Source organism: Lutra lutra, chromosome 6 (assembly GCF_902655055.1).
Source record: "Lutra lutra chromosome 6, mLutLut1.2, whole genome shotgun sequence".
Taxonomy (NCBI): domain Eukaryota; kingdom Metazoa; phylum Chordata; class Mammalia; order Carnivora; family Mustelidae; genus Lutra; species Lutra lutra.
This window is the reverse complement of record NC_062283.1, coordinates 63,810,763-63,836,350: the sequence shown is the minus strand read 5'-3', so window position 1 is coordinate 63,836,350 and position 25,588 is coordinate 63,810,763. Positions and strand designations below refer to the sequence as shown.

At 53.2% G+C, this 25,588-nt stretch overlaps 4 protein-coding genes across 14 annotated transcripts in view; 2 read left to right on the top strand and 2 right to left on the bottom strand.

The window, feature by feature from the left end:
- Positions 1 to 334: 334 nt before the first annotated feature.
- FRS3 (fibroblast growth factor receptor substrate 3) lies at positions 335 to 16,030 on the bottom strand. Of its 5 annotated transcripts, XM_047734349.1 has the most exons (8): positions 15,964 to 16,030; positions 8,258 to 8,401; positions 7,324 to 7,469; positions 6,510 to 6,598; positions 5,374 to 5,560; positions 2,875 to 3,036; positions 1,922 to 2,079; positions 335 to 1,654 (listed from the first exon to the last, which is right to left on the bottom strand). In XM_047734349.1, the coding sequence occupies exons 4-8, from the start codon at positions 6,573 to 6,575 to the stop codon at positions 740 to 742; spliced, it is 1,488 nt and encodes a 495-aa protein (XP_047590305.1). In that variant the 5' UTR covers positions 6,576 to 6,598; positions 7,324 to 7,469; positions 8,258 to 8,401; positions 15,964 to 16,030; the 3' UTR covers positions 335 to 739. The 5 variants fall into 5 exon arrangements, with proteins under 5 accessions (XP_047590305.1, XP_047590300.1, XP_047590304.1 ...); XM_047734344.1 differs by lacking the exon at positions 7,324 to 7,469; XM_047734348.1 differs by lacking the exons at positions 7,324 to 7,469; positions 15,964 to 16,030 and adding an exon at positions 10,653 to 10,670.
- PRICKLE4 (prickle planar cell polarity protein 4) lies at positions 10,424 to 16,833 on the top strand. Of its 5 annotated transcripts, XM_047734359.1 has the most exons (9): positions 10,424 to 10,588; positions 11,084 to 11,279; positions 11,812 to 11,936; positions 12,983 to 13,126; positions 13,632 to 13,739; positions 14,423 to 14,560; positions 14,842 to 15,045; positions 15,602 to 15,806; positions 16,265 to 16,833. In XM_047734359.1, the coding sequence occupies exons 4-9, from the start codon at positions 12,995 to 12,997 to the stop codon at positions 16,636 to 16,638; spliced, it is 1,161 nt and encodes a 386-aa protein (XP_047590315.1). In that variant the 5' UTR covers positions 10,424 to 10,588; positions 11,084 to 11,279; positions 11,812 to 11,936; positions 12,983 to 12,994; the 3' UTR covers positions 16,639 to 16,833. The 5 variants fall into 5 exon arrangements, with proteins under 5 accessions (XP_047590315.1, XP_047590313.1, XP_047590316.1 ...); XM_047734357.1 differs by lacking the exon at positions 11,084 to 11,279; XM_047734360.1 differs by lacking the exon at positions 11,084 to 11,279 and having other exon boundaries at positions 10,430 to 10,505.
- A 332-nt stretch (positions 16,834 to 17,165) lies between these two features.
- TOMM6 (translocase of outer mitochondrial membrane 6) lies at positions 17,166 to 18,548 on the top strand. The gene is made up of 3 exons (XM_047734375.1): positions 17,166 to 17,362; positions 17,887 to 17,991; positions 18,221 to 18,548. The coding sequence occupies exons 1-2, from the start codon at positions 17,235 to 17,237 to the stop codon at positions 17,981 to 17,983; spliced, it is 225 nt and encodes a 74-aa protein (XP_047590331.1). The 5' UTR covers positions 17,166 to 17,234; the 3' UTR covers positions 17,984 to 17,991; positions 18,221 to 18,548.
- USP49 (ubiquitin specific peptidase 49) overlaps positions 18,548 to 25,588 on the bottom strand; it is a 63,365-nt gene continuing 56,324 nt past the window's right edge. For 2 of the 3 annotated variants that reach the window (XM_047734340.1, XM_047734341.1), the window contains exon 7: positions 24,961 to 25,112. In XM_047734340.1, the coding sequence (XP_047590296.1) occupies positions 25,091 to 25,112 (22 nt within the window). In that variant the 3' untranslated portion in view covers positions 24,961 to 25,090. Of the gene's footprint in view, positions 25,113 to 25,588 lie in introns of all 3 variants that reach the window. The other variant, XM_047734343.1, reaches the window with a different exon arrangement.

Sequence of the window (25,588 nt, the reverse complement as noted above, 5' to 3'; positions counted from 1 at the left end):
CCAACCCTGCCCTCCTCCCACCTGCCCCCAACTCAGGAGGATCAGGATGTCCCCAGTAGGGTGGTTTTCCTTCCAGATCCCCTTTCTGCATCCGGGACTCCTGTCGCTGTCCTGTTGCTTTTCTTTGACAGCACATCCATCCCTGGCAACTTTAAGTTCTGCGACAGGCCTTCTCAGAAGAGAAAAAGAAATGGTCACAGACTTGTCACAATAACCACAACCACCCCCAAATTTCCCGGAATGAAGCCCCTCCCTCTAGTCGCACCCCACCCTCACTCCCACCCAGAACCATGCCAGAAGAGACTCCCTAAGAATTGGATATCATCCACCAAGCCAGAATTTAAAAATAATTATATTAATAATAAATATGTTAAATTACATTTAAAACAATAAATAGAAAAATAAACTGATAAATAAAATCAACAGGTACAAATGTTTCAAAATTTCAACCAAAGAGAACACACAGACAGACGAGAGACAAGACAAATGGACATAAACGGGAGGGTGCTTAAATGCATCAGAGGAACCCTTCACAGTTTACATCCCGGCTCCCTCCTCGCCTGGTCACCCTTCTTTTCTGCCCAGCTTGGGAGACCAGGAGACTCAGTGGCTATCTTCAGGGACGCCAGCCAGCGCAGGGAAGCCTGGGTTTCCACCTCGGTGCCCTTCTGCAAAGCAACCTTGAACCCGGGGTGTGGGTTCAGGGAACAGGAGCGCGAGGCAGAGCGTGAGGAAGTCCCTACAGAGGCAAGTCGGTGCTGTTGTGCCGGGTTTTCCTGGCAGTGCCATCGTCTCGGGGCAGCGCCCTCTGCAGGTTGGACATGGCCACGGTCTTTTTGAGGTCAATCACGGCATAGGAGTCTGAGCTGCGAGCAGGGTGGGTGGTGGGCACGGGGGCTCGGGGGAACGAGGGGTTCTGGGGCCCCTTGGGGCGGTCTCCACCCCAGCCCTTCAGCTCCACCTGGATGTAGTTGAGCTGCCTGGGGGGCTCCGGGCCTGGCCGGCGGAAATCAAAGTTGAAGACCCTCGGGGAGCCTCGGCGGCAGGTCAGTGGCACAGGAAAACTGCCATGGCTACGGAGGGCAGCCCGGGTGCTGGTGGGCTTCTGAAGTGGGGTCTCGTCCTCCTCACCATCAGGGAAGCCATTGGAGGAGGGAGTGAGCCCATCCCTCGAGTCTCCGTCATCCCCAGCCTCCTCCCCCAGCTGTTGGCCATGGCTCTCCCACACGGGGGGCAGGGAGGGAAGGTTCTCATAGTGCAGCAGGGCGGCCCGGCGGTGGGCAAGGCCATTCCAGCCTGGCTCCTCCGTGCTCAGTCTCCAGCCGGCCCCCGGCCGCAGCCCTGCACTGACATTCTCATAGGTGCACTTGGGCTGAGCCGGGCACTCAGAGGCACCCTCGTTGTTGTTGTTGTGGGGGGGGGCGTCACGCAGGCTGGGCCAGAGGCCCTGGCACTTCATCATGTGCCGCCGAGCGGGGGCGGGGCCCAGCACGAACTTCACCTGGCCCGGCTGCAGGAACACCTGGGGGTCCCGGGGGTCAGGGCCCCCGGGCTGGGGGGGGCTGGGCGCCTGGCCCTCAGGCAGGGGCTGCAGGCAATGCCGGCTCCGGCGGTGGTCATCCTCACTGGCTGGCGTGTTGACGTAGGTGTGGGACTGGAGGAAGGAGTCCAAGTGAAGCAGGAGGGCGCAAGGGCAGGGAACAAGGGGAGGGCAGAAGGCACAGCATAAGAGCAGCACAGGGGAGAAGAGGCGGAGGGTCCCCCTCTTCCTGGTGCTCCAAACTTCCCAGGGAAGCTGCATCTCTTGTCTGGACAGTAAGGGGCCCTATGGATTCTCTTCCCTTCCCATGATCCTTAGGAGGGGCCGTGTTTCCGACCCCTCCTCCCCACCCAGACCAGCGGGGAGGAGCAGCTTGCTCACCTGCTCATCAGGGGCAATGAGGGCATGAGTAGACTCTTCCCCAAGCGAAGGGTGTCGCAGGCTGCTCGTCGAGGGGCGCTGGGGTGCTGAGAATCTCGGGCCCTCTCCCGGGCAGCCAAGGAAGCCATTGGAGAAGCTGGAGACAGTGTAGCCTAGAGCTGGGCACACAGGAGACAAGCCCACATAGGGACGGGGAAGGGGGGTCCTTAAACCACCTGCGACTGCACATGTGGCACCACGGGAGTCCTCGGAGGAGGGAAGACACTCCCTGGGCCCCCCAGGTGGTTAGCCCAGCTAATCTAGCAGCCCCCAATCTCTTTCACCTTCTGTTCCTCAAACCCTGCCCCTTCCCTCAAAGCTCAGCAGGAGCCCCACTTCCCCCAGTTCAGCCTTAGCTGAAACACTTTAGGCCACCTTGCCATCCTGAACTGTCCCTTCACCTCATTATAGCTCTGCCAGTGAGTGCCAGGGAAGTGCCCAGACATCAGGGATGGTGTTTCTCTAGCTTCTGCCCGCCATGGGCCAGCCCTCGAAGAGAACATGGAGCAGGGGCTCAGGGGGGACTCAGGGAATAAACAAGCGGAGGCTATGGGAACCTCCCCAGGAGAGTTATGAGCCAAAATACCTGCACCGAGTCAGGAAAGATAGAATGGGTATACCCCAGTAGACAGAAGGAAGGAAGCAAAATAGCTCCAGACTGCTGTTTCCATGGAAACTCAATGTCTTCCTGTCTGCTCCTGGACCATCAGTCACGACAAGGCCCAGGACTCCCCAGCCTCAGCCCGAGTCACCCAACTGGCCCAGACCTGGCCTTATTCATCCCCAAGAGTCATCAGATGGTGGGTGGCTGGCCTGGAGGGCTGGGTGGCCTGGCCGTCCCACCTGCCTGCCTGGCATTTCCTGGGCCTGTGCCTGTGTGTACAAGCGTGGAGGCCGAGGAGGGGTCTCCTCACCATTGGGAGGCTGGGGGGCCCGAGGGAGGCCGAGCTCAGCCGGGTGGCTGTTGCGGGTGACGATGACCGGCTCCTCCATCACGTTGATGCTATTGCACTGCATCAGATCCTGAAGCAAGTTGAAGATCTCCTCAGCCCGGGAGCACTTGAAGGCAAATATCCCTGAAGGAGGAGAGGGAGAAATGAGGCTCCTCTCCCCAGAGAGGCTGAGCAGAGGAACGACACTCAGGGACTGTCCCTGATCTCAAGGATCAGGCCTGCAGGGGGCAGGAGGGCCTCTCCTCATGCCCAGCACCCCCCTAAGGCCCAAGGGCTCCAGGAGAAGCTGGGCCCAAGGCCCCCTGCTTTCCCCATTAACATGACCGTAGGCTAGAGATCTCTACCTCACCTGAACTCCTCCACGGCCTGACCATGTTCGCAGGTGAGGGGTACACAGGTGAGGGGAGAAGTCACCAGCAAAGCAGAAAAGGACAGTAGGGGCCCCTTAGCCATAGTTTTGCTTTCCGAAGGTTTAATGACCACCAGTCAACTGGGGTCCGGAAGCAGACAAGCCTCCTTCTGATGCACCATCTGAATGTCAGCAAGAGCAGCCCGCGAGCTCGTGCTGCCCGCGTCTTTCCCCTCACTTCCCTCGTCACGTGGGCTTGTCACATTCCCACATCATCACAAGAAGAGGGAACAGAGTACTGTATTTTGAGAGACAGACCACATTCACGTCACTTTCATCACAGGCCACTGCTGTGATTGTCCAGCCTTGTTGCTATCGCTGACCATCTCACTGTGTATAGAAATACATGCAGAATATACAGGTTTGGTGCCATATGTGGTTTCAGGCACCCACTGGGGGTCTTCCCTGCAGATACGGTGGGGGCACTCCTGGGTCGGATGAGTGACCATTCCTCTCCCCACGCTGGCTCCATCTCCCTCTGCCCACCACCCTTTGCTCCCTGGAGAAATTTGAGCCCCACCCTCGGCTCAACACCCAACCACGTCGAAGCTCTTTGAAGGCCAGAGAGTCTGTCCTGTTCATTGCTTGCTCACTGCGCACTTAGTCCAGGGACTGGCCAGAGAGAGAACATCTACCCTGGAGAGGACAGTGACCTCCCGGCACTTAAACTCTGGTGCACAAAGGAAGAAGGATGGGCAGGCTCGCCTGGGACCTCCACGGCCAGGCCCTCATGCAGCTCTCCAGTGTGGCTGCTCTGACAGCCCCTCCAGCTTTGAGGCGGCAGCTCACGGTCCCAGGCGCAGCGGGCCTGGGCTGAGTATCTGCAATTCAGGGGTCCGAATGTGCCCCCGGGGTGTTGGGCCAGCCTGGGATTCTGCATACCCCATGCCGGTGACAGCAGGGCCCAGCGCTCTGGCGAGGCTACGGGGGGTGCGTACGTGCACAGACCCACAACAAACATCAACAAAAGCAGCCTGGGCTACAGGACAGCTGACGTTCGCAGGAATGAGACAGCAAGGACAGAGGGGAGGGGAAGGAAGAGGACTCTTTTGGCAAGGGATGTTAAGGGCGAGGAGAGGATAAGCCTGGAGTTTCAGGAGAAGCCAGTGTGGGGGCCCAGGCCTGCCCCTCTGGAATCTCAGGTGTGGATGAAACACCACGACGAGAAGCCCCTTCCTGTCCTCCTTCTGCTCAGCCAGTGTAAGCCCCTCTGCCACAGAAGCCCAAAGGGGACGATGTGTGTGAGGGGAAGGCTCCCAGCCAAGAGCGCATCAGAGACTCACTGCTGGAATGGCGGCCTCGTCAGAGAAGCCTGTTTGCGCCACCCCAGCAGGCACAGCCCTGGCAGCACCTCACGCAAGCTCGGGCCGGGCTCCTTCCGCAGAACTCGTGTTTGGGTCCTAAGAGAGAAACCCAGACCATGCTCTTCCTTCAAGAAGCCGTGGCGGGCCCTGGCCTTGACTTCCTGGAATGATCACTACTCTCTGACCCCCGACTCTCGGGAGGAAGGGGAGGAAGGGAGAATACATCACACTCTAGGTGACAGGAGACAAAGATGAACCTCTTGGGGCCTCCTCTGTACGTCGGAGATCCAAGAGCCCAGCCTCCCCAAGCCTATTGTTCCCAAGCCACGCGGCCCCAAGGTGACCAGAGCTCCCAGCTTAACCCTTCACTATTCATGGGCTCCAGAGTACCTGACCTAGGGACTCAGCAGAAAGTTTGTTCCTACAGAGGAGACAAGAGGTCCCCTCGAAACTGGAGTAACAGAGGATGGAGGAACCGCTTGCCTTCCCAGGAGGGCTCTGGCCTGAGAGCACTGGCTCTTTCCCGTGGGCCTTGCAACAAACACCCCCATGAAAGGACCCAGGCCGGAGCTGCCGTGCCTGAGGACAGAGAGCACTGACCTGGGAGTCCGCTTAGTTCCATACTGCCATGCTCTGCACTCCTGGTCACCACCCCTGTAACACCTGCCCCACCAAAAGGCATCCCCACGGTCCCCAGGGCTCTGACCTCCCGCTGCCGTGCCAGCGCGCAGCAGGAAAAGTACTCACCCTGGCCTGTCTGACAGCGGCGGCCACTCTCGAAGGAGAAGAGGTTGGAGTCGTAGCCGTAGCGCCGCAGGCAGAGGTAGGGCCAGTGGACAGCCTCGCGCCGCTGCAGATGCAGCACCAGCTCGCTCTGTGTCAGCTCCATGACCCCGGAGCCCAGTTCCACCCCCTCGTCATCCACATTTGTCACCTGGTGGGCAGGGAACTGAAGGGTCAGTGGGTGCGTCCACAAGTACGGGCAGGGGTCCCTGAGCCACTGGGAGGCAGGCCAATGTGGGGTGGGGGCTGGGCGGCCACGGGGCTCCCCCCCCCCCCCCCCGCACCAGAGTCTTGGGAAAGCCACATGACCACCAGGAGACCCAGCGGATGAAGAAGTGCCCTTCCCTAGGTCTCAGCTTTGGTCCTTAGGCAGTGAGGGAGGGGTGGCCAGCTGACCTCCTAGGTCAGATGGTTTGACGACCAAGGTTAGAGGACCTCAACGGTCCATGCCTTGTGCCCAAGAACTGGACGCTGACTGAGGATGGGGTTCAGTTACAAGCTCAAAATCTGAAGGCCCCAGGGAGACAGAACTCAAATCAGACCTCCTCCACCACCTCCCCAGCTCTAGGACCTTGCTGAGGGCTCCCTCTTCTGGTTAGCAGGAGAAGCTGGGCCTCAACAAGTTGGGTGTGAGGAGGGGACTCCCCTGGGAGAAGTGAGAGGTGGTGGAGGTTGGCGGGGGAGGGGGGGAGGTGCCCAGGTCCACTGGGTCTGGCCTTAGCTTCCCAAAGCCAACAGCCAACGCTAATATAGGGCTTACTGTGTGTTACACATGCTTTATGTATATTAACTTAGAAACATAGACTTTTGTTGTTTTCTCCAAAAAATATTATGTGTAAAGCGACAAAGGGATACTGGCAGGAGTGAATGTTCCAAAAGCACGATTTTCGCATCCCCCCAGTATCTCTTCATTCTTTAGAGGCCATTCACTGTAGGAGAGCCACACAATGGGCAGTGGCCTAGGCCCCTGAGGAATCTTAACAAGCCACCACCTCAGCCTTTGACTTCACCTTCTCTAGAGAGGGAAAGGCAGCTGGACGGGTTGGCCCAAGGCCAGGAAGCCATGCTGGGGGCTCGGGAGAGGAGGGAGCTGTGAGTACCTTGAACTTGGTGGGGTGGTTGTCTGGGACGCTGTCTCTGTTCAGGCAGCTGCAGCAGCTCCCCATGGTGTCAGAGCAGCCAGTCCACCCTAGGGAAAACATAAGGGAGAAGGTCATCAAGGTCAGCTCCGAAAAGCCCTGCTTTGGGGACTCTGGCAGAATCACATAATTGTCCACTCTTGGACACAGTAGGACCCTGTCCCTCCTCTAAGAAATTCACTCTCTCAATCCAGGGCCAGACATGCATTGGATAAACATTAAAGCAAGTTAGGATGTGTTAAAGATTAATGCTAACAGAGGGATGGAAGAGACTTCTCAGAGGTAACATCTGATCTGGACCTGGAGAAGTGAGGACAATTTGGACTAATGTACTGAAAGGGAAGGGAAGCCTAGGCAGCAGGAAAAGCCCAGATAAAGCAAGGAGGGGTGCCTGGGTGGTTCAGTTGGTTAGGCATCCGACTCTTGATTTCAGCTCAGGTCATGATCTCGGGGTTGTGGGATTGAGCCCTGCATATGGCTCCATGCTCAGCATGAGTCTGCTTCTCCCTCTCCCTCTGCTCCTCCCCCAACTCATGCTATCTCTCCCTCTCCCTCAAATAAATAAATAAGTAAAATTTTAAAAAGGGGGGGGGGTAGGGGACCAGAAGAAGTGATTTGCTTCAGATGGAGCTGGGTCCAGGGCCTTCATCCAGATTCAGCACAGAAACTGGTAGTAACTTGGGAGTCCCCCACACTTTGGCCTGGACCTTCCTCTTTTTTTTTTTTTCCATCTTTTCCACCTAACCCTTCCCACGTCACCCAAATTCTTTCTTACCTCACTACCAATCCCAACATCTACTTCAAATTTGTCTTTTTGATGTTCTCTTCCATGAGGCATCACATCATGCTCAAAAGATACAGTAAGAAGACAGAACTTGTAACAGAGCACATTTTTTTATAACCTTGATTAAGTCTTTCTTCCTTAAAAAAACAAATGCTCAGGTTGCTTCTCTTTGTCTAAAGGGGAGATCAGAGGCCCTACTGTCTGGCTTTTCCCTCCAGGATTACCGCACTTGGATTATATGTCGCAACAGTTGGGCCTCTGTCTAGAATGGAGAGGAGACCACCAAGCTGGAGTGACCCAAGGGAGCAAACAAACACACAGAACAATCCCAACCAGAAGGGGCTGCAACTTGAAGTGAGAAATGAATCTGTACGGGGCACATGGGTGGCTCAGTGGGTTAAGCCTCTGACTCTTTTTTTTTTTTTTTTTAAGATTTTATTTATTTATTTGACACAGAAAGAGAGATCATAAGCAGGCAGAGAGGCAGGCAAAGAGACAGGGGGAAGCAGGCTCCCCGCTGAGCGGAGAACCCTATGTGGGGCTTGATCCCAGGACCCTGAGATCATGACCTGAGCCAAAGGCAGAGGCTTAACCCACTGAGTCACCCTGGTGCCCCAAGCCTCTGACTCTTGATTCCAGTTCAGGGTGTGATCCCAGGGTATGAGATCGAGCCCTGCATCAGGATCCTCGCTGGGGATGGAACCTGCTTAAGATTCTCTTTCTCCCTCTCCCTCTGCCCCTCCTGCTTGTGCTCCCTCTCTCTCTCTAAAATAAATACATCTTTTAAAAATATAAATCTGTAAGATCAGATATCCTTCCAAAACTCCCACTGTATGTGTAAAGCCTTGAACAATCCTGACTTGTATCTCCCATTCCACCCAACCTGGAAAACTCCAGAAAAGTGCCTCCCATACACAGCTCTCACCTCACCCAGGCCATTGGGCAGCTGACCATGGGAGGGGCATGGGGAAGGACCCCCACTTTATTCCCCCTGTTCTTGGTGGGGCATCATGGCAAGTAGTCTGCAGAGAAGTCACCTGGATCCCTCTGGGACACACCTGGGGCTCACCTAGCACAGGAGACAGAGACCACAGGTTAATGGAAACTTTCCATTCTCACCCCAGTTGTTAATGAAACTCACTTGCTGTCAGTCCAGCCCACCTGGATATTTATCCCAGGTCCTAATGGGACAGAAACACTACAAAGAAAGTGAGATCAAGGGCAAAGGGGCCACAGATTCCAAGCCCCACAGGCCCTGAGAGGGAGCAACTCCCCTAGTAGCAATGAGTTTCAAATCTGAGGCAGCCTTTTACTTGCCTCTAGAACCCATCTGAATCCCATTATAACCAACACCAAAGCCACAACCTTACCTTTGCAGAGAACTTTAAGTCTACAGAGAGCTTTCTCAAAAGGACCCTGTGATGTATTGGAAAGAACACTAGCTTAAGATTCAGGAAACCAATGTTCTAGTCTGTTTTGTGGCCATGAAGTATCTGGGAAACTCTGGCAAGGCAAACCCACCTCCCACCTCAAGGCCTTAGTTTTCAAGGGAAACATCTGTAAACAGCAAGGTTTCTTGCTTAAATAACCTCTAGAAGTAAGTACATAGGGAAAAGGTCACGAAAATGGACATTTGCCTCTTTCAGGACAAGCTAATAAGCTCCCTCAATTTCACATTTGGAAGCTTGACAGATTTTCTGTCCCCCAAGCGCTGAAAGGCTTACAATTTTAACATATATGCTAATAATAATCAAAATTTCAGAGATCTGAGGTGGACAAGTTGACAAACAAGAACCTCCAAGATCCTTGAAATCCCACCCTCCTGCTTTTCGAAAGCAATTATCCTTTCCCAGGGCCCCTTGTGCTCTACTTCCGCATACAACTTCCCAGGTAAAAGGACCCCCACCCTCCTGGCCTGGCTTATTCTCTAGAAGGAAGCAGGCCTAGGGAGGTGTGCACAGCCTAAAGGAAGGCAGTCAGGAAAATACTGAGGCTCGAGTCACCAACAGGGAGTCAGGGTGAAAACAAGAATTATAGGGTGCAAGATGGGGGAAGGTGTTGCACCTTCTTCTGTCCCCTTCATTTGTTTTTAAGATATCAGAACATATCATGACACTTCGGGGGGCGGGTACACTTGCTGGGACAGGAAGGGGCTCTTGTCTGGGATAGGTGTGGATTGGAGATTAGACGTCAGGGTAGGTTATAGGGACCCCAAATATATGAGGGCTCGGGAAAACGTGGGCAAGTTCTTTGCATTTGAGTATTGTGCAGGGAGAATGGGGCGTATGCAGGATCAGAGGAATCGCAGAGCTCTGTAAGCATCTGGGGGCATCCCGGAGAATGGTGGCTCTGCGGGCGTTACCAGAATTCGCAGGAGTGAGGGGGTTCCAAGGGCTCCAGGACAAGCGAAGGTGTGTCCGGGGGTGGGGGTGGGGTGGTTCTGGGGAGGAGCGACAGATTCAGGTTGCGGGGTTGTCAGGGGAATTTCTATAGACACCGGGAAGCAATGGGGGGAGGTCGGGGCCGCGCGCCGTCCCTAGATCCCCGCCCCCAGTCCCGGGACTCCACCGCCCGCTCGCCCAGGGCTTCCTCGGGAGGGAGCGGAGACTGTGGCGCGGCGCGGTGCGGCCTCGGTGGAACCGCCTCGTCCCCGCCCCGCCGCGCCCCGACTCACATCGCCCCACGGCCCGGGCGGCGCCGGGCCCCGCTCCCGGGTCCCGCTGCAGCAGCCGCCGCCCGCCCGGAGCCAAGGCCTCCCCGCCCCGCCCCGCAGCTGCGGGGTCGGAGGTCACCGGCAGCACCAACGAGACGCTGCGGGCGGGCGGACCTGATCGGGGGCGACCGGCGCGCAGCCTAGAAGGTCCCTTTGGAGGACTTTGCAGTCGGAAGCAGGAGCATGCGCAGACGCCAGAGGGCGCTCTGGGCCAGCCGAGGAGCTAGCCCGCGAGGGGGCGGGGCGCGAGGCGCGGGGCGGGGCGCGAGGCGCGGGGCGGGGCGCGAGGCGCGGGGCGGGGCGCGAGGCGCGGGGCGGGGCGCGAGGCGCGGGGCGGGGCGCGAGGCGCGGGGCGGGGCGCGAGGCGCGGGGCGGGGCTGAGGAGGGAACCAGAGATGGGACCAGTGGTTTCCACTCCCGAGATCAGAAAAGGGACTCGGGTCGGGGAGAAACGAAAAAGGTGGGGGAAGGGCCTGAAGAGACAGAAGGGAGAAGGGCAAGACGACGGATCCCTAAGAAGGGCTGGGGACCGGCTGGGCGTGGGTGAGGACACCCAGAGAGGGGCGGGGCTAGGAGACCTGAGGGAGGGTTGGGGGGGGGCGGGTACCTGCTGGCTGGGAAAGGCGTTCTGTTCCGTGAGCGGTGGAAGACCGCACCACCGCGGCTCCCTGGTGTCTGCCCTGTGCCCGCTGGGGCGCGGTGCCGGCGCTACAAACTTGGGAGTGGGGAGGAGGGCAGTGGAGTCTGTACATTTTCCACCCTGGGATCCCCCAAATTCTTTCCTTCATCCTGCAACTCCAGGCCCCGCCCGAGCCGCCCGTTCTACCAGTCCGGGAGGGGCGGGCAGGGGCCGCGGGGCGGGGGGGCGTGGGAGAGGAAGGGCCGCGCTCCCGGGGCGGGCAGAGGCGGGCGCTGAGGCCTCGGGGTGGGGACTGGGTGGGGGGCCCGACGGCTGGGTCTGTACAGAACGGTCCGGACGCGGGCGAGGAGCGAGGGTGAGACCCCAGCAAAATCCCATTTCCTCCCGTAAACTGCTAGCAGCCAAACTGGGAACCTCAACTGATTCCCGGGGAAGTCCAAGAAAAAACTTTGGGGATCTGTCGAGAAGGCACTCCGCGGGACCGGACACATCTTCTCCGTCTCACTGTCCGCGGAAAACCTTCCCATCCTTTTACCTCCCTAGTCCCTAGGGCCGTGCAGGCTCTGCCCTCGAGGGCGGGGGTGGATTGGGAAGGTAGAGCCCTTGAGCCCTGTTGCACCTGCGCGGGGTGGGGGTGGGGGGCATAAAGAAGGGGTTCAACCCTGAGGGGAGAGGAATTCTTGAAGGAATCCAGTATGTTAGTAAGACCCGGTCCAGTGCTGGGTGGAGGTGGGGGGATGGAAGGGTGAAGGGTGAGAGCTAATTTCTGAACGTTGTTTCTGTGGGGGGCAGTTTCATACAAACTATAACCTGGAAGAGAGGGCGCAAATCCACTCTGAGGTCCCAGATGGCCCCTGTCGTGTGCCTGACACTCTCCCAAGTACCTCTTGCTGCCTGGAGCAGGGGCAGTGCTGTTAGGGGAAGTGGCTACTCTTGGCCCTGAATGTGAACAGCTCATCCTGGCTGCTCTCCACAGGAAACTGACCAGAGGGACAGACCAGGAAGGAAGCAAATGGGTGTGGAAGCAGGGATGGGTGGCACAGAATGTCTGAAGGTGGGGGGGTGGTGCTCAGGGCTGGGAAGCAATGTAACTGTTATAGTCCAAACCTTTTTCCCAACTCCACAGCTCCATCTTCTAGAGGCCTGGGATTTGGTCAGGCTCTCCTGTGCCCAGCTGCTGTCAGAATCCATCCGGGATCTCAAAGACAACCTCTCCCTAGGACATCCCTCAGCTTCCTAGTGTGACCTTAGGCAAGTTAACCTCTCTTTGTTTCAACCATCAAATGGGATAACAGAAACTATCTGATAGGATTATTTTGAGGATGCATTATATTGTGTAAAATGCTAGTATAGTCCCTTGCACAGAGTAAAACTTTATAGAAAAGTTTGCTCTGGTTCTTTTTCTTCCTGAGGTGCTGTATACACCTGCCCTGAGCCCCAGCCTCATTCTGCCGGGTGTCATCTCTGTCTAACCCACTGGACTCCTTGAGGACAGGGCCCATCCCTTTTGTACTTCAGTCCCCCTCACCCCCAAGATACTGTGTTCTTGCTAGGGCCGGCCCCAAGGAGGGCTGAAGAGAGGTATTTGGAATTATCCAGTGGAATTGGAAATTGCTGCTATAGGTAGAAGCCAGAAGCACAAGAGTTTCCTCTGTCCTCAAGCTTAGAGACTAGATGAGGAACTGAGACAGGCACAGGGCACAAAGAGAAACATTAGTACTAAATCTCAGGGTGCAGACTGTATTTCCTTCTGGAGCTCAGAAAAGGGAGAGCTGGTATGGCTGGAGGGGCTGAAAAGGGCTTCCTGGTGACGTGGTCCTTTTACCTGGCCTGAGTCTACAGCTGGAAAAGTGGGGTCTGTGTTGGGAGTGTGGAGGACACAGGCTCACTGGGGTGTTAAGCGCACATTGAGGAAAGGTGGAGTTAAGGCTGGGGACACGGGGAAGGGTCCAGTCTGTCCAGAGGCTCACTAGAAAAGTGGAATGCCCTCTCTTTCCATTGTGGGCCGCTTCTTTCCTCCTTCCCGATCTTGGGAAACCCCAGAATTTGAGCTTCAGAAACTCTAGAGCTGAAAGGCCTGGCCTCAAGACCTGGCTCAGTCACGTGGTACCTGTGTGACCTCAGGCGTTTATGCTCCCTGAGCCTCAGTGTAGCCATCTGTAAAATGGGGACAGAATACCACCCACGTCATCTGGTTGCTGGGAGGATGGGAGGAGATAATTCCTGCACAGCACTTGGCACTGCCTGGTACATTGTAAGGGGCCAGTAAATGGAAGATGTTCTTGTCTTCTGGGCAGACTTTGTCACTGATGTCAGTTCTGAACTCTGACTGGCCCCACCAAGGAGAGAGCCTCAGCCCTCAGGAGCCAGGTCCACCGGCCAACTCAGACAGTGACCCAAGCCACTTGCCAGAGAAGTACCCTGAGGGGACTTCTGCTCAGGTACTGGGAGCCCTTTCCTTCCCTCTGAGACCAACACGCCCTCTATCCTACAGCCCTCCTCCCACTTCCACCATCTGGAAAGTAGGTAGCTTTTGTGCCCAGCCTCCCATGTCTCTTTTCTCTTTGCAGGAATCCCTGTCTCTACAGCCCCCTCCGGATGGGATGTGGGGGTTTGACTTTAAACTTAATCACATGAAGACACATTACCTCTCCTGGCGTGGGGCAAGGGGGGGCGTCTGTGTTGTAAAAGCACACTCTAGGCTTTGGCCCCAGTGGAGTAAAGGGAGCTCATTTAAAGCATAACAAAAGATACCGTTTTGGGGAATGGGACCTCCCCAACCTGCCTCAATCAGACCACAGATGCAGGCGTGGGTCAGCCGTCCTTGTCTCGATCTAGAAAGAGGGGGTGCTTGGAAGTCATTCCAGATTGGAGAAGAGGTGACAGTGAGGTGGGAGGAAAGAAGAGCAAAGCAAACCTAACCACCCCTCTCCTGCATCTCCTCAGGGTCCTGAAGTTCTGAGCTTGGGGCTCCCTGGCCGGGACACCCACGGGGCCCCCAACTGGCCTGAGCTTCGGATCCTCCTGCAGCAGCTGCCTCCACAGGACAGTGATGTGGGTCCCCCTCTCTCCAGCGTTCCGATCTGTCGCCTCCCTCTCTCTATTTACTGTGGGTCCAGAAGCCAGAGGACATGGATCTAGGGCCTGGGCTGGCTATGCCACTAATTGGGGAAGTCATCCCCCGTCCCCAGCCTGAGTTTTCAAGTCTACACAATGGGGGCAATAGCATCTGCTCTGCCCACAATGCTTAGCTGAAGAGCAAATGAGAAAATGGACATGAACCACTTTTGAAACCGATAATGGAATGTACAAATGTAGAGAGTATGGTTAAGTATTTATTGAGATCCTATGTGTGCCCAGACTAAAGTCTTACACTTCAGTTTGGGGAGCTGGGGGGCAGGGGGCAAGACAGGAGAACATGGAATAAATTGGAAAAACAATGGAAAGTGATAGTGCCAGCTCATGGCAGGTAAGGCTCTAAATTTGTGGTGACAGGGCTCAGTGCTGTAGGCTGTCAGGACCCGAGTGGTGGCCATTCCTTGGGGGAGGGGAGACTGGGGTAGACTTCCTCCATATCTCTTCCCTCTCTCCCTCTCCTTCTCAGTGCCCTTCTGTGTTATCCCCTGGAGCTTCTACAACCTTCCTTTGACCTAGCAGTTAAGCCTCTTCTCCCCAGTCAAACTCCAGTCTTGCCGGCTGGGGCTCTCCCAGTCTCAGTGGGGGCCTGTTTCTGTAGGGAGCGCTACTGCCTGGCCCTTGGGGAGGATGAGCTGGCCGAGCTGCGGCTCTTCTGTGCCCAGCGGAGGCGGGAGGCCCTGGGACAGGGGGTGGCCTGCAGGGTATCTCCCAAGCTGGCAGAACACACCTGTGAGAAGGTATGTGGTGTTCCTCCTGCCCCATTCCCCTTTGCCTTCACACTTCAGCAGAAGGGGCGAGCTCCAGGGACTCAGGTGAGGTAAAGGGGGTTGGGGATGGACAGTTTGGCACACTTGAAGAAGAGAAGCCAAGTTTAGGGGTTCTTGGTGGGGCCGGCAGTGGAGGTGGACTTCCAGGGGTCTAGGGAGAACAGTTGGGTTGGGGTTGGGATGGAAGAGCCAGGAGGGAAGCCAGGAGCGTGCTGGGGCCTCTGCCCAGCCCAGCACACCCCGACCGGCAGTGCAGGGAGCAGCTGAGGCCCGGGGAGTACGGAGTGTTCGCAGCTCCGGCAGGAGAGCGGCGCGGCTGGCACCCGGCTTGCTTTGCCTGCCAGGCCTGCGGCCAGGCCCTGATAAACCTCATCTACTTCTACCACGACGGGCATCTCTACTGTGGCCGTCATCATGCAGAGCTGCTGCGACCACGCTGCCCAGCTTGTGACCAGGTACGGCTGGAAGAGGGTTGCTTGGAGAGGACTGCCCAGGGTCCAATGTGGCAGGATATAAGGGGACAACTCTGCCAGTACCATGGAGTGAAGAACTCATAACCAGCCTGGGACCTTTTGTTCCCTGTTGCTCTGGGGATGGGGACCTGTTGCCTTGTGCCTCCCCCACTGCAAGCAGAGTCCCCCAGCTTTTCTTGGACTGAGAGAATTTCTCCGGAGCAGGGACTGTTGGACAAACATTGGTTGGTCTCAGTTTGCCGGGTCCCCATTGCCGTGCCCTATCAGGAGAGGACCTACCATAATGTCAGCATAAGAAGCCGGCGGAACCCTGGGTTGGGAGTCCAGGCAACTGGGGTCGCACTTTTTCAGGCTGTGCCACCTGCTAGCGGGATCCTAGCTAGGCCAATCAGCCCTCCCTGCAACCGAGAGTGGTTGAGTAGATCAAATGGGATGTCTGTAGACGTGCTTTAGCGTTAACTGGGTGTAAGGCGTGGTTATTGGGTGAATGAATGAGTGAATGAATGAATGAATGAGCTGTTCTCCCTGCCTCTCCCAGCTGATCTTCTCCCGGCGCTGCACTGAGGCGGAGGGACGGCGCTGGCACGAAAACCACTTCTGCTGCCAGGACTGCGCTGGGCCCTTGGGCGGGGGACGTTATGCTTTGCCGGGGGGCGGCCCTTGCTGCCCCAGCTGCTTTGAGAGTCGCTATTCGGATGCCGGCTGGAGCCAGGCCCTTGCACTGGAAGGGAGGGCCTTGTTAGGTAAGGGAGAAGGTGCAGATCAAAGGGGAATGGGGCAGCGGCTTGGGCTGGGCTGAGGAGGGGATTCTCCCGGGCTGGGACCCTCGCCCCGGTCCCACGCCGTCCCGTCCCCCCACCGCACCCCCCAGACCCGAGCCTTGGGGCCCGAAGCTCTCACCGCGCGTCCCTGGCCGGAGCGCTCCAAGGGCCTCCCGAACCCATCCCTCGCCACCGTTGGGGATGCGGCGCGGGACTAGCTCCCGGACTGGGGACGCGGCCGCCCTCTGGTGGGCGGCGGCGGGGAGGGGCGGGGGAGCCCGGGAGAGGTGTCGCAGCCGCGGCTGCGGCGCGCACGGCTCGGGGGCGGGGCGGGAGGCCGGACCCCAGCTGGAATGGGCTTCTGGGGCCCGCCCCGCTCATATCCGCGATAGGGAGACTCCCGGCTCTGAGATGGGCATTACTGACCCGGCCCGGAACAGGGGAAGCGAGACTCGGTAGAGTTGAAGAGGGAGACTGCGCCCCGCTGGACGCCGCTACCATCTCCCGGGCAGCCCTCCCCGCCGCTGGCTCCGGCTCCAGTCCGGGAACCCAGAGGGGGCTGCTTGGATCCAGTCCGGAACAGGAGGGTCGAGCTGGGGACGAGGCGGAGGCACCCAAAGGGCGGGAGCGGGGCCGCCTGGAGACGCCCCTCGATGCCAAGCAGGATGCCCCCTGCCCCACCTGCTCCTCTTCTTCTGACTCGGAACCCGAAGGCTTTTTCTTAGGCCAGCGCCTTCCCGGTCCCTGGAAGACCCCCGGAAGCCTCCAGGCTGGGGACGGCGACAACTCCAGGAAACACTGCACCATCTGCTAGTGGCGCAGCCTGGAGAAGGGGGAGGGGATATGATGTTAGGTGGGAGAGCGAGGTTTTCCTCCTCCTATAAAAATCCTAGACTGAACGCAATCTGGGGCACGCCTGGGAGAGGTGGCCGGATCACAAACTTGGAGTGCTCGCTCTTAAGCCTGCGCAATCTATGACTTCTGATGGAGACGTTCTTGGGGAACCCCACCTCCCAAAGCTTCACATCCCCTGCGGAACTAACCCCTATGCCCACCCCTCCACCCCCCACCCCCAGGGACAGTCCCATCCTCAGCATCTTTCTGAGCCAATGAAGTGATCACTCAGAGACCACGTGTGGCGATGCCCAGGTTGGCCAGCCCAAGGCCTAGAGGGAGCCGGAGGTGGGACGCCATCCGGCGACAGTAGTGCGGGGCCGCGCTTCCCCTCTCGCGGCGGTCGTGGAGGCGGAGCCCGGGAGTTGTCCCTCTCCCCCAGGAGCCAAACCCAGCAGGAGCAGAGGCGCCCCCTGCCGCCAGTCGCCGGCGGAAGTGCGAGGCCGGAAGTTGCGTGCGCCCCCGGCGCCCTCACGGTGCGTCGGGAGAGTCCTTGCGGAGCTCTAGTGTGCCGCTATGGCTTCCAGTGGAGTCGGCGTGAGCGCTGCTGGCGCGACAAATGAAGCACCCGAGATTCCGGACAACGTGGGAGATTGGCTCCGGGGCGTCTACCGCTTCGCCACCGACAGGAACGATTTCCGGAGGTAACCGAGACCCCGGGAACTTGTCCCTTTCTGGTCCTCCGAGCTCCTTGCGTTACCTCCTCTACTTGCTGTCTTCGCCCAGGCTGGCCCCTCTACGGTGCTAGCGTCTTGGCCTCTTAGTGGCTCTGGCTGCGCTTTGGAGAGGCCCTTGACTGGTAGAGTTCCTATGCAGCAGAACCGATCTTTTGAGTTTCTGGGCTATGTCTGGAGAATCTCACCCTGTTCTGGGGTACTCGGGGAAAAAGAGGCGCCAACACAAACAGACTTTAAATCCCTGGGCGAGTGCTTAATTGGCCTTTGCATTTGATTCTGCTCTTATTAGAGACAGAAACGAACTCTTAAGTAATCGTGTAGGTCTTGGGCAACCTTACTGTTGGAAAACCCTGCGGTCCTGCGATTCTAGAATAGTGTTTTTGCCTCGGAAGTTTTTTCCAGGTGATGATGGTCTTTTCCCCCAGTATCTTTCGTTAATTAAAGACAAGTGGTTCAGTGACCACAGGGTTAATGAAGTGTCCTTTTTCCAGGAACTTGATCCTCAATTTGGGACTTTTTGCTGCGGGCGTTTGGCTGGCCAGGAATTTGAGTGACATTGACCTAATGGCACCTCAGCCTGGGGTGTAGCCAAATAGGTAAGCACTTAACTACTGCTCTGCGTGTCTCGGAGCTTTAGAGGCTGACAGAACCAATAATTTATACCATCTATGCACAAAATACAGAAAAGAGACTCGACAGAAGTCCCTTGACTAGCCCTAGTTAAATGTTACAGATGTTGCAAGAAATTTTGAGTCTGGTACTAATTTTCTTCCAGTTCTTTTTTATATTTCTAATGCCACGTGTTGTCCTGTGGTCTGATTGCAGACACATGGAACCCCCCCCGTGCTGTATTGAACCTTCCAAAAACAGAGCCTCCAATCTGTGACTGTCACAAGACTTGCCCTGATGGAAGTTGAAGTTTCATACAGAGGGGCACCTTTCCTGCCCGACTGATTTCCTTTTCTCCGTTGAGCCCGCTCAGAACTCCGTTCTCTGGTCAGCAGTCAGGTTTCAGCCAAAGTGTTGTCCTCTGTTCTGTAAAGTTCTGTACATAGTTCCTAAGTTTCTGCAGGGGGTGATCTTTGTGCTTGTCCTGAAGAATAACCTAATGGTATTTTAACAAATATTTGGAATAAAGACTGCACACAAAGAATCATTTTATTCTTTTAATAAGAAACTTCAGCTTACAAAAACAAGGTGTAAAAAGTCAAGATTTACAAAAATCATAAAAACATGATTTATAGTTCACACTCAAGAGACAGGAACAAGCCCCAAACACAGATTGTAACAGAGGTGGTTTGCTTTAAAAAAAAAAAAAAAAAAAAAGGGAAACTGTAGCCACTGTACATTGATGTCAACATAAGGTGAAACTTATTTTGGAGGAATTTCCACTTTTTTGAGCAGAACTAGGGGAAGAAGCCATTTGGTGTTGCATAGCATTTTAGTGCACCAGGTGGGTTTTCCAGGCACCAGGGGGCATTGTTGCTGTCATCAAGTGGGATTTGTTGATGGAAAGAGGGCAGTGATGTGCAATGGAGTCAAAGTGTAAGCAGGCCTGGGCAGTGGGCACTGAAGTGTCACTGCCTGAGGAAGCTGCTTTCTTCACAAGGAAATAGAGGTTTTCTTACCCTAAATTCACGATAGTGTCACTGTCCAAGAGTTGGGAGTTCTTTGGAAATGGAACATATGGAAAAGACTCATGTAGGCTCAGGTAGATGTGGAGATGGTAGGCAATTTTATTCCCAGTTAATTTATTCTAGGCATTTTTAAATTTTTGTTTTAAAGATTAAAACAGTTTTAATCTGCACCCACTGTGGGGCTCAAACTCATGACCTGGGGATCAAGAGTCGCATGCTCTTCTGAATGAGTCAGCCAGGCACCCCATCTACCAGTCATTTTTTAAAATCCTGCTTTTCCATGCCAGGTCTCCTATGGAACTGGTATGGATTAAAGGACATGAATTGGAAAAGAGGGGGATCAGTATGAATACACCACAGTGGCCTAATTGTTAGAACTGACAGATGTCTTACTGATCTGTTCACAAAAGGTAAATAGGACAAAACAGTCCTTTTTGACCCTACCTGCGTAAATCTCGTTAAGAAATCTGTTTGAGAATGAGATTGTGTATGTGTATTTTACAAAGCACCATTCCCTTGCAGTAATCAGGTAGGTCCCATCTGTTAGGAATGTGTGTGTGTGTGAATTCAGGCCTGCAGACGGCTTACCATAAAGCCAAGACCCTCTAAGAATCTATCTACACCGGGACCACAGATAGTTTGACAGGTGTAATAGCCATCTTATTGGGTGTTAAGATGAGGGTCACATACATGAGATCAAGGCTTAGATTGAAGCCATCACCTCCCAAATGGTGACCAGGAAGGAAACTTTTAAGCCATAGCATAGATTCTAAGCCCCTTCAGATCTGCATCAGACCACTGCTAAAACAAGAAATACCAGCACCTCCTGTTCTTCATAGGTATGAAACAGATCCTTAAAGTCTGCAACCTGATCTACTCATAACTGTCAGCAGTTCTACTTTATAAAGTTTTTTAAAAGTTGAAAATAAAATGCAGCAAAAATTAAGACATGGCAGCTTCCAAAGCACAAGTCATATTTCACCCAAAATTTTGTTTTAACTTCAAGTAATAGTGTTTACTGTTAGTTGGTTTATAAAGCCATAATACTGGCAAGGTAAAGTTTCATTTAAACTGGCTTAATTCCTCAAAGTGTTAAGAATTTAGCAAGTAAAGCTATCCAATCTACAATCTCCCCAAATTTCAACGAATAGTCATTAATTCTGTAGATTAAAATGCTGGCTTTCACCATTCCAACACAACATCCTCCCCAAGCGAAGTCAATTTCACATCTGTCAACATGGTTTTCAGCCCTGGCTGGTTAACACAGTACTACAGAAATCTCTTACACTACCTGGTTAGATTTTAAGTGGAAACATGCCAGTAGAAGAATGGAAAGAGTCCACAAAAATGACCATTTGCCCCAGTGCTAGAATAGCTATGGTGTATTTAGAACAATGTGTGGGTTGAAGATTAAACACTGGTTAAAGTCAGAGCCCTAGACCAAGAGAATGGTTAAATGTGAAAGATCTAAACTAAACTCACAGTCGTATTTAGAAGACGCTTTCAGCTTTAGTGCTGATTTCAAAAAGAATCTGAACCACCAGGGAGATGTATACTTACCCAGTAAAAAAACTAAGTTGCCATGGGAGATTCTGCTCCAAAAGTACAACCTCCTCACCTAATTAGGCCAGTCATTAGGCTGAAGGAACCAATTATCAAATGTGCTTCGAGCAGTGAGCTTTTTAAACACCCTTTGGTGAAGTCTCGTGAGCTCAGTGGAAACCTTAAGGTCAGCGTGAAAGAATAGGCTGTAAACAGCCCTACAGGTGAGTGGGCTGGGTCTTCTCCCCTTCCACAGCCACTCAGCACCATCCCAGTCGCGCCTGCCAGGGAAAAGGGCTGGGGGGCCAGGACAGGTTCTTTGAGCCTTCTCTTTTGCATATTACACAGTGCACTGGCTTGCTATACAATCTAAAGGTTCACGTATAGGGGATTGTGTCCTACACTGCTTCCTGAAATTTTGTGCAAAAGAACCTCAGAACTAATTAATGAAGGCAATACTTCAGGAGGAACCATTTTTGTTCAACTTCTACTATAAGTTGGCCAGCATTAGGAAAAAAAGGCCCTTTCTGAACATTTTGTGCTCTCCCAACCAGCTGGAAAAGCAACCCTTCCACTCATAAGATATAACCCGATAGGGGTATAGTATATGTTTGAGAAGAGTTAGCACTCCCAGCCTACCCGAAGAGGACCGAGTTAATGTTTGGAACATAAAAGGGGTGGTGAGAAAGAATGGGGTACATAGTCTGCCTTGAAAAGCAGCCATTTGATGAATAGTCACAAATCCAAAGATTTTGGACATTACAGTAAAATTTCAGAACTTGCTGGTAAGAATAATTATCTTTCACACACATGAGATGAAATGCTTTCAGAAAGTCTGATACCAAATGTCCTTTACACTGTACAGACCCATTTGCCACCCGAAATGACAAGGCGACATCCTTTCCCTTAATCTTTTCAATCCCATGCAAACCATAACGGTACAAGGCACCAAATGTTATGAATTGTATAAAATTAGTTCACAAAGCTTTATCAATAAGTAAAACAAACTCCATCTCCCCCTCCCTGCCTGCCCACCCACATCCCACCCCCCCACACCCAACCAAGTTTTCATTCTGTACTACCGTCGACCTCTCTCAGGCTTATGCAGGGGCCTGACTAGGGCCATCTATGCCCCACGGCCAGCCAATTCATTTTATTAGTTCTTGCACTTGGATGAAGCTATAAGCATAGCCAGAGTAGGGAACTCATACAATCATTGACTCTAGAAGCCTTGCCATTAAAAACAAAAATAAATTCTTCTATTGAGTCCATAGGACACATTAACACTCCTACAGTTTTCTAATTTTATTCATGACATTTTAAGAGACATCTGGAAATTCTTTTCAGCGTGGCACTGCTCCCCTCAGCCTGAGAGGGGACTGGATCAAAACTGGCAAGAGCTCTGCCCACCATTTAATAAGAGCTTCAGTTCCTGGCTGTTGAGGGCATTCCTAATTTTTTTTTTTTTTTTTTAAACACTAGCACGGATGCTCACCTCAGAGGCAACCACAAGTATGAGGGTCAAACTAGATTGAGGTAAAAAATCCTTTTTGAGGGCCAGGGTGCATTCATCTTGGCTGGCTACAGCAGAAAGTAAACACACCAGCCAACTACAAAGGGTTCCTGGAATGGGACTCCAACTACTTGTCTGGGAGAAGCAGGCCCCCGTAGGTTCAGATAGGAGATATCAGGTTTGATTTGGCAGCATCTAGTCAACGTCTACCTGGTTCTTATCTTCTTCTCTTTAGAATGTTTCAGTTTAAAGTGAGATGCAACTAAGAAATCCATCTACTTCCAATATGTAAATAAATTAAAGGCAAAGGGACATTTCCCTCACAACAGCCATTGGCTTATGCAGCAGGGAACTCTTTAATAAAAGTTTCCATAAATACTAACTTCTCAACAGCGTCTAGTGCTGCTGCCTCTGGGTACCTGAGGTGTCTGTGACTGCAGGGGCACCTTCGAGAGTACGCAGCTCAGTGAGGACTCTGGTAGTGGTTTCTATTCCAACTCATTTTAAACAATTTTATGAACTTGTTAATAGGTGCTCAGCTAAGTCAAGCGTTTCTTTCACAAAGTCCTTAAGTCTGCTTAATAATTCTTATAAATATTTGGTATAAAACTATTTTTAAAAATTAAATTTGAAGATCTTTTAATTTTCCATTAAATGTTCATTTTTCTTAAGTTTCCCCCGGAAACAGCCTGAGGGATGAAGTAGATGCTCTATTATTTCTTTTCCATTTGTAAGTTCTCTTTTTCTAGAATAACAAATACAGCATTCAAAGAAAGATGAGGCACAATTTATATTTTCCTTTTCACTCTCCTTGGAGTTTTTTGCTTGTTTTTTTTGTTTTGTTTTGTTTTGAGTTAATGGGCTTTTCATTGCCACGAAAAGTCATCACCAAGACTGCCAACTTAAAAATGTGGATCTAGAGAGTATAGCTTTGCATCAGAGCCTCTGGCAGCATGGGCAGCTGTGACACTTTAAAACAGTGTCCAGGAGAGGGTGAGCCCGGGCCAAGCTTGTACAAAGAAGCCTGCAGTAGACAATATAAACCAAATAGCATAAAAAATGCCATACGCTATCGCTTCCAAATAAAAGCTAAATATTACAGAAACCTCACAGTGTTGGAAAAAGCAAGTTTAATTTAAAATATAGTCACTCCCCTTTCTTTATCAGGGTGAGCCATTTTCTGTCTGAATTTCCTCCATGTCTCAGTGCTGTCTGACAGGTCCTGTGGGAGAGTCCATCTCAAAAGAGGTCAACAGCAAATGCTACAGATCTGCTCTGGCTATGGGGCTCATCAACACCCCTAAGCTACGACCCTCATCTTACCCCCTCTTTTCCCAACCTCCCACCCTTCCCCAACTCCCTCCACATCTGCTTCCTTCAAGTGACAACTGTACTTCTACCTGAATTGAAACACTGGGTTGATACACTCAGTCAGAAGATGAGCTTTCACAGTGACAGGCTGAGGCGGGCCGCAGCAGCCCCACAGTGAGAGTTCCGGGCTGCATTCACTCTTACTGCAGGACTGAGAAGGGAAATTCAGTGGTGCCTGATGAGAAGGAGGGTTTCCATCTGGGCAATTTCATTCCACTTAGAAACTGACCCGGTATAAAAAGAAATATGTATTTTACTAGCACTTAAGTAAAAGACAGGGCACTCTTTTTTCTTTTTTTCCCCCCCTCAGATGGACTGAGTGTAGGAGGGTCAAGAAACAGTAAGGATTATCAAATTTGGGAGGGAACAGGCTGGGGCCAGCAGCAATGAACTGTTCAGACATATGGGGGCAGATTCCTAAGCCCTAGAAAAGCGTAAGTTCCCAAACCTTGTGCTGAACAAGAATGTTCCAAGCCCTCCAGGTGCAAGCTAAAAGCTGCAGGCTAAGAAAAGCTGTGTGCTGCACAAAGGTGAGAACAGGTGATGGGCATTCAGATAAGGCCTGGTCCACAGCTATCCCTGCCTACCCTCAACTGAATTCTGAGCCAGCCTCAGACAACTGACCTAAAGACCAATTTATACCAAACCATGTGCTTGTCCTATACCTGAACCAGGAATATGCTACAGAACTGGGTAGCCAGGGGCGTCCTTCTGCTTGGCATGCAACTAAGAACATGTCACGGACCAGTTGATTGCTTCCCCATAGGAACTGCTCTAGAATGAAGGGATGTTCAGAAGACGTGGAATGACTCAATGACAGCAGCAGCCAGGGAAGGTAGGACACTTGAAAAACCTCCCGTTTTGCATGGGGAAACTTGCTCTACGCATCTCATTCCACTCTTTCACTGCTATTCCCTAAAAAAGGAAGTCTGCAAGTTGTCAGCCCTTGAGGGTTACTTCCTTTGTGGGGACAAATCCTTATTATCCACTTCCTGCCTTGGAACCAATCCCATCCAGCAAGCTGCCAGCCCAGGGCCCCACCTCACATGCTCTGTCCAGGGCTGTTCACATCAGGAGGGTTCTTCTGGGGTCACAGGGAGGTCCTGGTTAATGGGGGAATCACATAATGGAAAGAAAACATGGCTGCTCTCCTGGCTGCATATGATCCATTTACCCCCTCTTTCCTCCACCCAGATCCTCTCTATTCAGAAGCAACTGATGAAAGAATCTTCATAGAAGTTACTCCTTCTGTTTTATCAAAGGAGGGAATTCCCAAATCCATTCAAGAGAAAGTGACTACAGATTTTATGATAGAACATGAGTCACCTAGCACCTTCTGCTGTAGTCCCAGTGAGGCAAACCTAGTACTCTGTTCCTGCACTAAACCTTATTTCCTGTAAGAGGAAAGATATACGAACACCAATAGTTTAAAAGCAGGCCAGTCCTTGAAACGTGCCTCCCATTCAGGGGATGAGCCGTGGTCTGCCCTCATCGTTGTTGCTGGACTGCACCTGAGCTTGGAGTTGGTTTTCTGAAATTCTTGCATTGCCCTGAACTGTTCTTTGAGTGTAAAAAAGGATGTAGGCTTGAGTTTTGCACACTTCCTCGACACTGCATACATTCAGCTTTGAGTCATTGCAGTGGACCCAAAAACCTAGGAAACCAAAGGAAAGAAAGAGAGAAAGTGACTACCCAACTTGTATTTCCAATCAGCAGGCAAAACCAGGAGATGAAGAAAGGGACAGAGGAGTTCAGAACAGAACTAGCCCCTGACTGGTAGTGGGGGCGGGGAAGAGTGGGGGAGCCGGGAAGATTGGTAAATGAAACCAACAGACTTCCCTGCCACCACCGGCTTCAACTCCACCCAAGCCCACCGCATTACTACTTACAATCAACGGACTGTAATTTTTGTCCTCATTTTATTCAGGCTTTTTCATTGCCCACTAGGGCCTTCTACAAAGGCAGCCTGAAGACTGGGAGCTAAGAGATGGGAAGAGGAGAGGCAGAGGTGAAATGGACATGGAGGAGTGGTAAAGGGAAATTTAGAAGGAATAAAAAGTTATTTCACCCTGGCCGCCTTAAGGGCTGCAGCGTAGCCCATCCACCTCAGTGCACAGTAGCTGGGAGGCT

What these genes read in the sequence shown, in the direction of transcription:
- TOMM6 (XM_047734375.1), top strand. Translation starts at nt 17,235, where the DNA reads ATGGCTTCCAGTGGAGTCGGCGTGAGCGCTGCTGGCGCGACAAATGAA. An exon ending in GACAGGAACGATTTCCGGAG is followed by an intron (nt 17,363 to 17,886) that starts GTAACCGAGACC and finishes TCCTTTTTCCAG; the next exon opens with GAACTTGATCCTCAATTTGG.
- FRS3 (XM_047734349.1), bottom strand. Translation starts at nt 6,575, where the DNA reads ATGGGGAGCTGCTGCAGCTGCCTGAACAGAGACAGCGTCCCAGACAAC. An exon ending in ACCACCCCACCAAGTTCAAG is followed by an intron (nt 5,561 to 6,509) that starts GTACTCACAGCT and finishes CCTGCCCACCAG; the next exon opens with GTGACAAATGTGGATGACGA. An exon ending in TCATTGCCCCTGATGAGCAG is followed by an intron (nt 1,655 to 1,921) that starts GTGAGCAAGCTG and finishes TCCTTCCTCCAG; the next exon opens with TCCCACACCTACGTCAACAC.
- PRICKLE4 (XM_047734357.1), top strand. Translation starts at nt 12,995, where the DNA reads ATGTCAGTTCTGAACTCTGACTGGCCCCACCAAGGAGAGAGCCTCAGC. An exon ending in CAGAACACACCTGTGAGAAG is followed by an intron (nt 14,561 to 14,841) that starts GTATGTGGTGTT and finishes CCCGACCGGCAG; the next exon opens with TGCAGGGAGCAGCTGAGGCC. An exon ending in GCTGCCCAGCTTGTGACCAG is followed by an intron (nt 15,046 to 15,601) that starts GTACGGCTGGAA and finishes TGCCTCTCCCAG; the next exon opens with CTGATCTTCTCCCGGCGCTG.